At 40.8% G+C, this 12,386-nt stretch overlaps 2 protein-coding genes across 3 annotated transcripts; both read right to left on the bottom strand.

Annotated features, from left to right (window-relative positions):
* Positions 1 to 30: 30 nt before the first annotated feature.
* idh3a (isocitrate dehydrogenase (NAD(+)) 3 catalytic subunit alpha) lies at positions 31 to 4,226 on the bottom strand. 2 transcript variants are annotated; one of them, XM_053427485.1, is made up of 12 exons: positions 4,107 to 4,199; positions 3,723 to 3,788; positions 2,908 to 2,970; positions 2,687 to 2,770; positions 2,479 to 2,593; positions 1,958 to 2,145; positions 1,580 to 1,713; positions 1,388 to 1,490; positions 1,221 to 1,285; positions 919 to 1,003; positions 642 to 794; positions 31 to 555 (listed from the first exon to the last, which is right to left on the bottom strand). In XM_053427485.1, the coding sequence occupies exons 1-12, from the start codon at positions 4,134 to 4,136 to the stop codon at positions 472 to 474; spliced, it is 1,170 nt and encodes a 389-aa protein (XP_053283460.1). In that variant the 5' UTR covers positions 4,137 to 4,199; the 3' UTR covers positions 31 to 471. The 2 variants fall into 2 exon arrangements, with proteins under 2 accessions (XP_053283460.1, XP_053283461.1); XM_053427486.1 differs by lacking the exon at positions 3,723 to 3,788 and having other exon boundaries at positions 4,107 to 4,226.
* Positions 4,227 to 8,734: 4,508 nt separating this feature from the next.
* On the bottom strand, positions 8,735 to 12,138 carry lrrc61 (leucine rich repeat containing 61). Its single transcript, XM_053426993.1, has 9 exons — positions 11,965 to 12,138; positions 10,992 to 11,087; positions 10,768 to 10,914; positions 10,603 to 10,663; positions 10,353 to 10,438; positions 10,203 to 10,268; positions 10,031 to 10,099; positions 9,470 to 9,595; positions 8,735 to 9,353 (listed from the first exon to the last, which is right to left on the bottom strand). Exons 1-9 carry the CDS (start codon positions 12,092 to 12,094, stop codon positions 9,247 to 9,249), a joined length of 888 nt encoding a protein of 295 aa, XP_053282968.1. The 5' UTR covers positions 12,095 to 12,138; the 3' UTR covers positions 8,735 to 9,246.
* Positions 12,139 to 12,386: the final 248 nt, after the last annotated feature.

A 12,386-nucleotide genomic window follows, 5' to 3' on the forward strand; every position in this document is an offset into this window, starting at 1 on the left:
AGCATAACATTAAATAAAGACTCTGACATGTTCTGATGTTATACTCATTTTCTTTATATTGCAGCAGAGAACACTATGACCTGAACAACAAGACGAGTGCAAAACATTTTCAAGTTTCATGTGACGGAGCCTGATAATGTTCAAATTATAAAAGCTGAAATTGTGCCTTCAATGATAAAATAAAATTGTACAATACATCACACAGGAGGCTAAATACAGCCAATAAATAGACCATGTTCACCACAGATAAATCTCTTTTAAGAGTATATACGCATATAACATATACAGCGTTGAATGTTGATCCAACGTTTTAAGACATTGCTTTGAAAAGTGCGGGAAAAATAAAACTTTCGGGATCTCAAAATCTTTTTAAATACATATTTCGGTTAAAAATGTGCAGATACAACAGGCCATGATTAAGTTTATAGACTTCAACACTAACGATCGACTCACAGCCACATGAGGATCTTATTAGTCCATATCACGCACTCGCTGACATATAACATCTGTGAATTCTGAGCACTTTGAGTTTCCTCCCAGGTCTTTTGTGAGAACCTTGAAGATGGATGACAAATAGCATAATAAGTCAGAAAGGGAACTTATGAACATGTGCGTCTTTAATGTCTTGAAAAGAAGTTTACCTTTTTGTCTCGAATGGTGTCAAAGCAGGCAGCTTCGATCTTCTTGGCGTAGCCGTGCAGACCCATGTGCCGCAGCATCATGACCGCACTGAGCAGCAAGGCAGTGGGGTTGGCCATGTCTAGTCCTGCTATATCTGGTGCAGTTCCATGAACCTGAGGGGGGAATTAATCAAAATCAATCATCATGATGAGGATACAAAAACATGTAGACAAAAGGTTCATGTGTCTTCAGTAACTCCTCCCACACCGTGATTTTCTGGATAGAAAAACAACATACCGACTCAAATATGGCAACACCATTGGCTCCAATGTTTCCACTAGGAGTCACTCCGAGACCTCCAATAAGTCCAGCACAAAGATCACTGTAATATTAAACACATGTGGTTTACCTTTAGAGTTCTTGTTCCTACAGTAATGTTGTTGTCATTGTAGCACATTACAATATTCTGCTAATTTATTGTTTGCTGGATTCAACCTAGTCAGCACTGCTCTCCTGGTTTTAACACATTTCTACAGGTAGAGTAAAACAAAAAGACACAATGGACAGTTGTGTTTAAATGCATACACAATCTGTTTTACCTCAAGATGTCTCCATACAAATTTGGCATCACTAACACATCAAACTGAGTGGGGTCCTGCACCATCTGTAAAAACATAATTGGATGTTAAATATACAATATTTACCGCAAAATATTGCTTTGTATCCAATCAAAAACTAATTTCTTGTAAAAGCTACTGGGACTTACATTAAGACACACAGTATCCAAGTACATCTCAGTGAACTTCACATCTTTGTGCTTTTCAGCGGCCTCTCTGCATTTTCGCAGGAAAAGCCCATCTGACATTCGCCTATAGAAAAAAGAGAGGACAACCTTTTAATTTCCTCAAACAGCTTTAAAATAAAGTTATAAAACTAATTTGTAATAAAAACAACTTACATAATATTAGCCTTATGAACAGCAGTAACACTGGCCCTCTGATTGTTTCTGGCATATTCAAAAGCATATTCTGCAATGCGTAGGCTGGCTTGCTCTGTAATGAGCTTAATACTCTGTACAACTCCATCGACAATCTGAAATGAATATTATCAATAGTGAATGTGAAATACCCCACTGCTATAATACAGAATAATAACAGTAACTATGAGAAATTAAATAAAAAAAGACATTAAAATATAAGGGTTTTTGGGCCAAAGAAAACTGCCTACATTTTGATTCTACGCATGTCTATGTAAAATGAAAAGGTCAAAACAGAAAATAGTTTACAAAAAAAATTCAATTTCCAATACTTGACAAGTAATGTTTGAAGATTTTTACCACATGTTCGATCCCACTGTATTCTCCCTCAGTGTTCTCCCTGATGGTGACCAGGTTCACATCAGTGTATGGGGTTTTATATCCCTCAATGGACACACAGGGACGCACATTGGCATAGAGGTCAAATGTTTTCCTAAGCAGCAGGTTCATAGAGGGATGACCAGCAGCTATTGGTGTCTTCAGAGGACCTGTTTATTGTTAAATAAAGCAATAATATTTAGTTGTTAACCTTCAACACAAACACCTATCCAATGGATAAGATCTTATATTGATGTGCCATGATTATTTTTAACAGCAATTTACAGCAATGGATCTTGTAGTGTCATTAGCAAATGTAATGCAACTCTCTAAATGATCTAAATCCCTAACATCTGCTGTGGGGAGTAATGGGGGAAATGTTACAGTTATAGAATAATCAGTTAACACTCACTAGAAAAACACTGTACCTATTTCATCAGCACCATTAGCAATAACTTATTGGCTAATTATCCTATTTTTAATAAATATTTGTAAAAATTTACCTTTCAAGCCAATTTTGGTCCTGTCCATTGATTCTTTGCAATCAGGAGGAATCATCCACTTGCCTCCAGGTCCTTGAATGGCAGTAACATTCCTCTCTTCCCACTGAATGGGTGCCTAATTTAAAAGTGTACAGTAGCAGGAGATTAGTTTGAATAGAGCCATTTAAAAAATGTATGAAAAATACAGACTTAAAATATAAGTATTTACCTGAGCTGATTCAAATATTTTAATGACAGCATTGGAGATCTCTGGACCAATTCCATCACCAGGGATTAAAGTGACGGTTTGCATCTGTGAGGCAGAACAAAGACAAATAACACTGAGTGATAATAGAACAACGACTCACTTCAGAGTCACAATTTAATAAGTTATATGTAAAAAGTCTTCAATTTAAAATGTATTTAATCTCTAAAGTAAAAGATGAATACCCCACGGTTGAATGTCCTGGATTGTGGAGTCTCTCTCATCAAAGCTCCAGCCACCTTCGACACCTGACAATCAGAAATATAAAAATCAAATACTTTTCATTTTATCTTCTGACTTCTATTGCAGGAATATGTCACGGATGCTATGCTGTGTATTTCTGACTGAGGAAACCCTTAAGAACTGGAGAAGTATGGGAACAGTGAACTTACTGGAGGCAGCGAGCATACTAGGAAAAGGGTGACTCAAGAATTATGCATTCTTGTGTTTTACAGCCCACAGATATATAAATATATATATATATATATACAGACAGATAGTGTCAGAGAGACAGAAAGACAGAGAGACAGATAGATAGATAGATAGATGGATAGACAGATAGACAGATAGACAGATAGATAGAGAGAAAGAGAGATAGACAGATAATTAGATAGATAGATAGATAGATAGATAGATAGATGGATTATCTGGAAGAAGATACTCATTACAGCAGGATCTGCTAGGCCTCCTTAAATAAAATGTTTTCGTCTTAATTAAGGACAATGGATAAAGGACCCACACAAATACCTTTAAAGTTAAGTTTAAGGTAAAGGTTAGATGAGATAGAAAATGTAATGTTAATATTGTAGCTGAAAAACAGTGAAGAGAAGTCTCATTTTGTAAAGGAGCTGTCAGTTTACAGGGAAGGGCGTGTCTTAGCCGTGCCGAGTTTCAATAACATGTCAACTTCAGATCTGAGCAGCATTTCTACTGAGGGTCGTTGCTAGCTAGCTACCGTGCTAACCCAGCGGGGACAGTCAACTTTACTTGTTTAACTTACTTCCTGTGCCTTGATTTTATCCTTGTCATTGACCGATAAACCCCACTTTCTTAGTAGATTAAGAATCTGCAGATGATATGAAGACGTGTTGCCTTAGCGTAGATTTGCAGTAACATGTTACACTTGAGCAGTCAACAATACACTGTCACCACATGCATTATCACATTATAGAAATCATGTCGTAGTAGCAGGCTGGCGGCCAGGAATCAGGTTGCTATAGTAACTCAAAGCAAGTAGCATGGCTAGCTAGCTGGGGAGCAGACGTCAGTCTGTGAATGAAGGAGCGTCGGTCAAACAGGCTGAAGTCAACTGACCGTTGCTGTGACACAGTCGCAGAGGTTTGGTACAACACACGTGAGAGACTGACAGACTGACGGTACGTACCCCTGACCTCCACGCTTTCCCCGCCATCATCAGCTTTCAGACCAAGGTCGATCCTCTACTGCACATAGGGTACTGCAGCAGGAGAGGAGCCGCTTCTTCTTCTTTGGGCTTTCACGGTCTCCAGCCTCAATGTCAGATTACTGCCACCTGCTGGTGTTAGTCCGTTAGCCGCTGCTCGTATATCATGCACACATTCTCTGTGTTTTCATTTAATTTTATTATATTTGTATACTTTCCTGTGTTCTTTATCCTTCTGACTACCTGCAGCTGTAATAAGGGAATTTTCCCGGGGTAGGATTAATAATGTTTTATCTCATAATCGTATTATTATGAGCAGGTTGTTTACTTGGGTATTTTTAAATGTGCAGGAATCCACATGAAATTGAGCTCCTCTGCTTGATTGATACTCTTGGATGTATCAGGGGACTTTTGTAAGGGCCTGATTCATTATGTTTATGTGAAAAAATTATATCTTCACCTACACCTAACCTCAGTCCAGCACACAATACAACAACCAGTATGTCATCCATAACTACAGCCAATGTTGTGCACGAACGAACGCAAAAGAACGCGTTCATTGAACACGTTCACTTTTATGAGAACGATGAACTGTACGCAACTCAATGAGAAATAATTAATTTTGTAGCGTCCTCGCGTATAGACGACAGGAAACTTCTCTCTTTATGTGTTTATGTTAAATCATCCAGTATCTAAAAGCCAAAAATATAAAAGTAACTTTTAAATAAGGTTGTAGTATGTATGTAGTATGTAGTAAAGTAGAAAGTATTTTGTTAAGTGTTTGTCAAAAGCAGCAAAAATGACACGTACACAGATACGCGAAGATTTGTCCATCTTCTTATCGTGCTTAGTTCCTCCTGACAATCATCAGAAGGTGTGGCCTAGTTGGTAGAGCGTCCGTTCTCCGACAAGGAGTACCCCCGAATCTCTCTCCCTCCCATTTTCAAGATATACTGAACTCTTACAATTGGCAGGATTTCAGCTATTTATTGCAAAATATCTTACACTATGTAATGTTTAAGTTAATTAAATATAAAAACAGAAAGAAAAAAAACTGCGCGCGCAATTCATGCGCATTGGGCTTCTGCGCAGGATGTGCGCAATGGGCTTCTGCGCAGGAAGTGCGCAGTAGGCTTCTGCGCAGGATGAGCGCAATGGGCCTCTGCGCAGATGTGCGCAGTAGGCCTCTGCGCAGGATGTGCGCAGTAGGCTTCTGCGCAGGATGTGCGCAGTAGGCCTCTGCGCAGGATGTGCGCAATGGGCTTCTGCGCAGATGTGCGCAGTAGGCCTCTGCGCAGGATGTGCGCAATGGGCTTCTGCGCAGGATGTGCGCGCACAGTTTTTTTTTTTTAATCTAATTTAATTTAATTTTAATTTAATTTAATTTAATCGAATATAAAAAAATTATATTTAATTTCATATTTAATTTTTTTATGTTTAATTTTTCATCATCATCGTCATTTTCCGCGCTGGTTCAGGGGTAAATGATTCTGGTCTTCACAGGTGACTGACCTACGCAAGCCTGTAGCCGCCACCCCCCCACAGGAGATTAAATGCTTGTGTGTGTGGCTGCGGCGCTTCCAGGTTCTTCCTGACACTACGCTGCCGGTGCGAACGGCCCAAGTATTTAAGATGGGCCAAGAAAGGAGGCGGGCCGCTTTTCGCAGCGCTTCTACCTCCGGTGCGTCCCGGGGTTAGAGGATGATGGTGTGACGTTAATGTATTGTTTTACATTGCATGTGTCACGTCATGATAAATCAGTCTCCTATGTCGCCTGTACCAGGAGCCGTCAACTGACCGTTGCTGTGACACAGTCGCAGAGGTTTGGTACAACACACGTGAGAGACTGACAGACTGACGGTACGTACCCCTGACCTCCACGCTTTCCCCGCCATCATCAGCTTTCAGACCAAGGTCGATCCTCTACTGCACATAGGGTACTGCAGCAGGAGAGGAGCCGCTTCTTCTTCTTTGGGCTTTCACGGTCTCCAGCCTCAATGTCAGATTACTGCCACCTGCTGGTGTTAGTCCGTTAGCCGCTGCTCGTATATCATGCACACATTCTCTGTGTTTTCATTTAATTTTATTATATTTGTATACTTTCCTGTGTTCTTTATCCTTCTGACTACCTGCAGCTGTAATAAGGGAATTTTCCCGGGGTAGGATTAATAATGTTTTATCTCATAATCGTATTATTATGAGCAGGTTGTTTACTTGGGTATTTTTAAATGTGCAGGAATCCACATGAAATTGAGCTCCTCTGCTTGATTGATACTCTTGGATGTATCAGGGGACTTTTGTAAGGGCCTGATTCATTATGTTTATGTGAAAAAATTATATCTTCACCTACACCTAACCTCAGTCCAGCACACAATACAACAACCAGTATGTCATCCATAACTACAGCCAATGTTGTGCACGAACGAACGCAAAAGAACGCGTTCATTGAACACGTTCACTTTTATGAGAACGATGAACTGTACGCAACTCAATGAGAAATAATTAATTTTGTAGCGTCCTCGCGTATAGACGACAGGAAACTTCTCTCTTTATGTGTTTATGTTAAATCATCCAGTATCTAAAAGCCAAAAATATAAAAGTAACTTTTAAATAAGGTTGTAGTATGTATGTAGTATGTAGTAAAGTAGAAAGTATTTTGTTAAGTGTTTGTCAAAAGCAGCAAAAATGACACGTACACAGATACGCGAAGATTTGTCCATCTTCTTATCGTGCTTAGTTCCTCCTGACAATCATCAGAAGGTGTGGCCTAGTTGGTAGAGCGTCCGTTCTCCGACAAGGAGTACCCCCGAATCTCTCTCCCTCCCATTTTCAAGATATACTGAACTCTTACAATTGGCAGGATTTCAGCTATTTATTGCAAAATATCTTACACTATGTAATGTTTAAGTTAATTAAATATAAAAACAGAAAGAAAAAAAACTGCGCGCGCAATTCATGCGCATTGGGCTTCTGCGCAGGATGTGCGCAATGGGCTTCTGCGCAGGAAGTGCGCAGTAGGCTTCTGCGCAGGATGAGCGCAATGGGCCTCTGCGCAGATGTGCGCAGTAGGCCTCTGCGCAGGATGTGCGCAGTAGGCTTCTGCGCAGGATGTGCGCAGTAGGCCTCTGCGCAGGATGTGCGCAATGGGCTTCTGCGCAGATGTGCGCAGTAGGCCTCTGCGCAGGATGTGCGCAATGGGCTTCTGCGCAGGATGTGCGCGCACAGTTTTTTTTTTTTAATCTAATTTAATTTAATTTTAATTTAATTTAATTTAATCGAATATAAAAAAATTATATTTAATTTCATATTTAATTTTTTTATGTTTAATTTTTCATCATCATCGTCATTTTCCGCGCTGGTTCAGGGGTAAATGATTCTGGTCTTCACAGGTGACTGACCTACGCAAGCCTGTAGCCGCCACCCCCCCACAGGAGATTAAATGCTTGTGTGTGTGGCTGCGGCGCTTCCAGGTTCTTCCTGACACTACGCTGCCGGTGCGAACGGCCCAAGTATTTAAGATGGGCCAAGAAAGGAGGCGGGCCGCTTTTCGCAGCGCTTCTACCTCCGGTGCGTCCCGGGGTTAGAGGATGATGGTGTGACGTTAATGTATTGTTTTACATTGCATGTGTCACGTCATGATAAATCAGTCTCCTATGTCGCCTGTACCAGGAGCCGCCCCTGTCACTGGTTATCTTGGCTCGCTGTCTGGCAGGTAACCAGCCGTCCAGACCGCTCCGTGAAGAAGGAGGAGGAGATGTTTCTTTACTTGGAATGCGGCCACTTTATTTCTCGGATAAACAGCAGGGGCAACACTCGAATCACCTCTAGGTGCTCCGTCACTTCTCGTTATACACACACTTTTGGCGTCTTTTCCCACAATACCTAGGTGCACTACGTCACACACTACAAACTTTCCTTAAAGGGGCAGGCCATACCTGCAACACAGCAGCTCTCGGTCTCATATACAGATGGCAAGAGAAAGCAAAGAGGGATTTTTACACACTGTCTGATAAAGATTCCGACAGTAAAGGCAAAAGGTTTTCTTTAACAATTTAAGTCTTTCATTCTCACTTTCCACCTTAAAACTATGAAATGAACTGAACTATGAACTAGTTCAGAATTGAAATGGTGAACTATGAACGTGAACTATTCACGTTTACTTGTATGAACTGAACTTTGAACTAGTTCATGAGAGGTGTGAACTTGCAAAACACTGTCTACAGCATTCACACACTTACAGTTTGGGGTTCAGAGGTCTCTGGTGATTGGACACTGCCACCGCTGATCCTGTTTAATGTGTCTATGGGTCATTTAACTTATCTATGATAATGGCACTTATTCAAACATTTTTTGTCCTTTGCAGCTGTGGCACTCAATGAGTGACTCAGACAATTTTGCAGAATACATTACCACCAACAGGTGGCGCCAGTAGACTGTTACTGAGAGTCTACAAATTCCACCATGTATGGCTGCCTTCTGTGTGTTGCGCCTTTCTTTACTTAAGACACATCATTAATGTAACACTTTCTTTGGTTCTGGATGTGTACACAGTGTGTGTGTATCAGTATTAAAGTAAAGTTTGAAAAAAAAGTAGTGAAGTAGACTTTAACACCTTTATAAGCACTGTATTTTCTACAAGTTGGTCAAACACATAATAAAGTCTATGGTATAAAACAAGTAGAAACAGCTGGAACAATCATTCATTCAGTTTTTGCAAAAGTTTAACATACAAAGAAAGCATACAGCATGGGACACATTAACTCCCAAACTTATCCAGCAATGTTAAATGGAAAAGAGCTCTTAATTCTTGAGCAGCATTAGCTCTCAGCATAAATTTAGGCTACAATATGGTACAAAATGCAAATGCAAGTAAAGACATCTTTGAACCAAACTGAGGGGTGTCAGAATGGATAAAGGCTTTTAAAACACTTGCATGTATTGTCCACTACCCAATGCATAGGATGCGATAAAGTTTCAACAAATGCTTGCACTGCAACACAGAGAACGTGAATCTGGCAAACATACTTATCAAGCATTTGGATATAGCGTAGTAATTTTAAAAGCCTACAGTACATTAGACATAGGAACTCATACAACGGAAGGTCGTTGAAGTTATCATAACTTAGATGGCGTACTGCTTTGGCTGCTTCTTCAAGCTCATTGATCTCTCAGTTTGAGAAATGACATGTGTGGCTCTGTTGTTGAGGAGTCTGCATTCATGAAGAACATCTGTAGAGTAAAATGAAGGACAATGATTAGATGGACTACGATACAGCAAACACAGATAGGTTGAGTTGACAGCTGATTAGATCACATGTAAAACAGTCACCCAGAGAACCTCTTACCATTAAACTGTTTGTAGGCTTCTTCTATAATGGCGTTGTTTGATCGCTTTATCTCCCAGTAACTATCCTCCACCCATGGCTTGCAATCAGGACGTTCGACAAGTTGTCCATTCTTATATAAACCAGCTAAAGATTCATAGAGGGAGAGAAAAACACATTGGTTCAATCTGATAACATCTTACTCTACCAGGAAAACATCACAGGCTGGTAATGCTGTAATATAAATACACAAATAAAGCTGTTCTGCCACTCTGCTCTACAAATCCTCTGGCACTCTCGCTGCATTGGGATAAGGTTCAATGTGACATTCATGTGTCTCAAGAGATGTTTAATCTGGTTTTAACATCTCAAAAATTATCAAGACAAATGGGAGGCCCACATGAAAATATTTTTGTTATTCCTTTTCAATACATTTGTAAATTGAATATCTAAAATACTGTTATCTTTAGTGTTAATGGGCTATTGAAGATTGAGGAGTTAAAATCCCTTTTCTGAGGAACTCCTGAATGTACGGTACAAACATAATACACTTACATAATACATACTAGTTAGAAAATATACCTTTGATGGTGTCATCAATGTCTTTGCATAACTGGTACAAGTCACTGCCCCGTCCGACCACTCTTTCACCTAAAGTTTAAACAAACAAATCCACAGACCTTGTGAAACATGCACAAGTATAAGAGTTTTAATGCAAAGCATAAGAATAATAAAAAACAAAAAAACATCTTACCATCCAGCACCTTAATGTTGGAGAACATCTCCAGAACTATGATTCTATATGATGTGTTTCTGCACACTGACAAGGAGAGTCATTGTGAGTTCACTAATCAAGATTTCCCTCCATTAAATAGATACTAAATATAATCACTGAATAACATACCTGGATTAGTGTAATTGTAAGTGTTGTCTTTAAAACGTATATTTTCTAGCTTTCTCAAAGACTGAAGGCAGTGAAAGCTCTCAATGCTGGTGAAAAACAAAACACACACAAGATCATTTTACAGGGCCATAACATATAATACTTCATATTTAATGCCAAACATTCAATTGTTTCTACAGTTTATAATACAAATTGTAATTAGTGCCATGTTAACTCATTCATTTAGGTGAAGTATTCGTCACAGCAGTACCTGGATATGATATTCCCAGCCACGTTTAAGTGCTGTAAACTGTCACAATTGCGCAGGGGCTCTGGAAGTACAAAAGTAATAACATTAAATTAATACAATTATATTAATGAAAGAATGTTATTTGATCAGTTGAGATCAATAAAACTATTGCTCCTGAAATCTTACCTAAATTGGAAATCCTGTTCGCAGACAGATTGAGCACAGAAAGAAGCCGCAGCGATGTTAAACAACCCAAATTTGTGATATTATTTCCAGAGAGGTCCAGCTTCTCCAAATTGACACACTCCCCAATGCATCCAAGATCATGTATTCCTGTAAGACAAACCCAAAAAAGAAGTATACGAAAACATTGATGCAATTTGAAATATGAAATATGAATTTCACCTTACCGAGACCTCTCAATTTGAGAAAGAGTATGGACTCCAGATCAAATTCTCCTGTACGTCCCTTGAGCAGCACAGCGGTTATCTTCTCACAGTCTGCATCTGCGGAACAGCCAAGAGCATTCACTTTTCTATTCTTATATATGCAAGAAATCCTATTTGTGAGTCAGCGCTGGAGAAGCACAATGCTGGAGGCGCCGTGTCTCTTCCGTTTATCATGGAGCATGAAAATAACTCGTGCAAATCTTCTCCAAATGGTAAATACAAATCCAAGCAAATCTGTGGATTTCATATGTGGCAGCACAGTGCAAATGTGCAGTTCCGGGGGGGTTTCACAAACAAACAAACAAGGCTGATGTGCTGTTGTGTGGGAGGATTGTGTGATGTACGGTCTCAACAGTTGCATGGGAGTTATATTTGGGTTCTTTTTCCTCAGGCGGAGTCAGTCCATAACTCTTGAGTGCACATGAATGCTGCTGCCTGAGCCTGCTGAGACAAACCATCCTGCAGACGCATCTGGTTAACCACACGTAACGACGCTGGAGCTCCACAGTTCCTATTCATTCTGTCATATTAACAGATGTACACTCCATTTCGTTCACTTTGCGTGTAAATAACGCAATGACAGGTGCACCGGTGACTGTTGCATCACCGCAACGTGGAGGAAACAACAAGTACATCGTGTTGACGGCTGCAGACACGGTACAAGTGGCCACCGGTTCGTGTTGTTAGCTGCCTGTGTGTCAGCTACGAGCGGAGTGACGCTGCGTGCTCTCATGAGGATGACTCAGCTGATGAAACGTGGGGCTGTTCTGCTCAATTAAATTTGTGTCTCTCTCTCTGGAGGCGTCACGCGCAAAAAAAAATATGTCGTGGAACAAACGTCACCATGTTAGCTTCACCCTAGCATAAGCCTTAGCGTACGACGCTAGCGCCTAGCATAGCGACGTAGCAACAAGCTCCATCCGTCACAACTCACCCTGGTCTTTATCTCGCTTCGACTCCATCGCGGGGAAGTTTGCCTGTGAATGTGCCTGTGGTGGCGGTGAGCGAGGGTGTGAAGCAGCGCGGGGACAAGACGAGGTTGTGTTGGTGCGAGGGTGAAACATGCATCTGTCCCGGGGTGTCCACTAACACACGCACACACACACACACTCACTGTTACTGTACCGCAGCCAGTCACAGGCAGGTGGATGCTGAGTGAGACGGACCTCGGTGTCTGCGGCGCTTCAGCCCAGGATGAGCACACGGGGAGGGGGACGCTCTGTTTTCACCAGGCCGCTGCAAGATGGAGACACGTCTGCAGAAAAGCAAGTGTTGCAGAGTCTGTGAAGGAGAGAAGTTGCTGCAGATCAACAGGTTCCTCTGTGTCACTGGGAAGTTCGGAGCTTGTAAACTTGG

The sequence above is a fragment of the Pleuronectes platessa genome, chromosome 7 (genome assembly GCF_947347685.1).
Source record: "Pleuronectes platessa chromosome 7, fPlePla1.1, whole genome shotgun sequence".
NCBI lineage: Eukaryota > Metazoa > Chordata > Actinopteri > Pleuronectiformes > Pleuronectidae > Pleuronectes > Pleuronectes platessa.

What these genes read in the sequence shown, in the direction of transcription:
- idh3a (XM_053427485.1), bottom strand. Translation starts at nt 4,136, where the DNA reads ATGATGGCGGGGAAAGCGTGGAGGTCAGGG. An exon ending in GTTCATAAGGCTAATATTAT is followed by an intron (nt 1,491 to 1,579) that starts GTAAGTTGTTTT and finishes TTTTTTCTATAG; the next exon opens with GCGAATGTCAGATGGGCTTT. An exon ending in TGGATACTGTGTGTCTTAAT is followed by an intron (nt 1,286 to 1,387) that starts GTAAGTCCCAGT and finishes ATGTTTTTACAG; the next exon opens with ATGGTGCAGGACCCCACTCA.
- lrrc61 (XM_053426993.1), bottom strand. Translation starts at nt 12,094, where the DNA reads ATGTTTCACCCTCGCACCAACACAACCTCGTCTTGTCCCCGCGCTGCT. An exon ending in TCTCAAATTGAGAGGTCTCG is followed by an intron (nt 10,915 to 10,991) that starts GTAAGGTGAAAT and finishes TTTGTCTTACAG; the next exon opens with GAATACATGATCTTGGATGC. An exon ending in GAACAGGATTTCCAATTTAG is followed by an intron (nt 10,664 to 10,767) that starts GTAAGATTTCAG and finishes TTGTACTTCCAG; the next exon opens with AGCCCCTGCGCAATTGTGAC.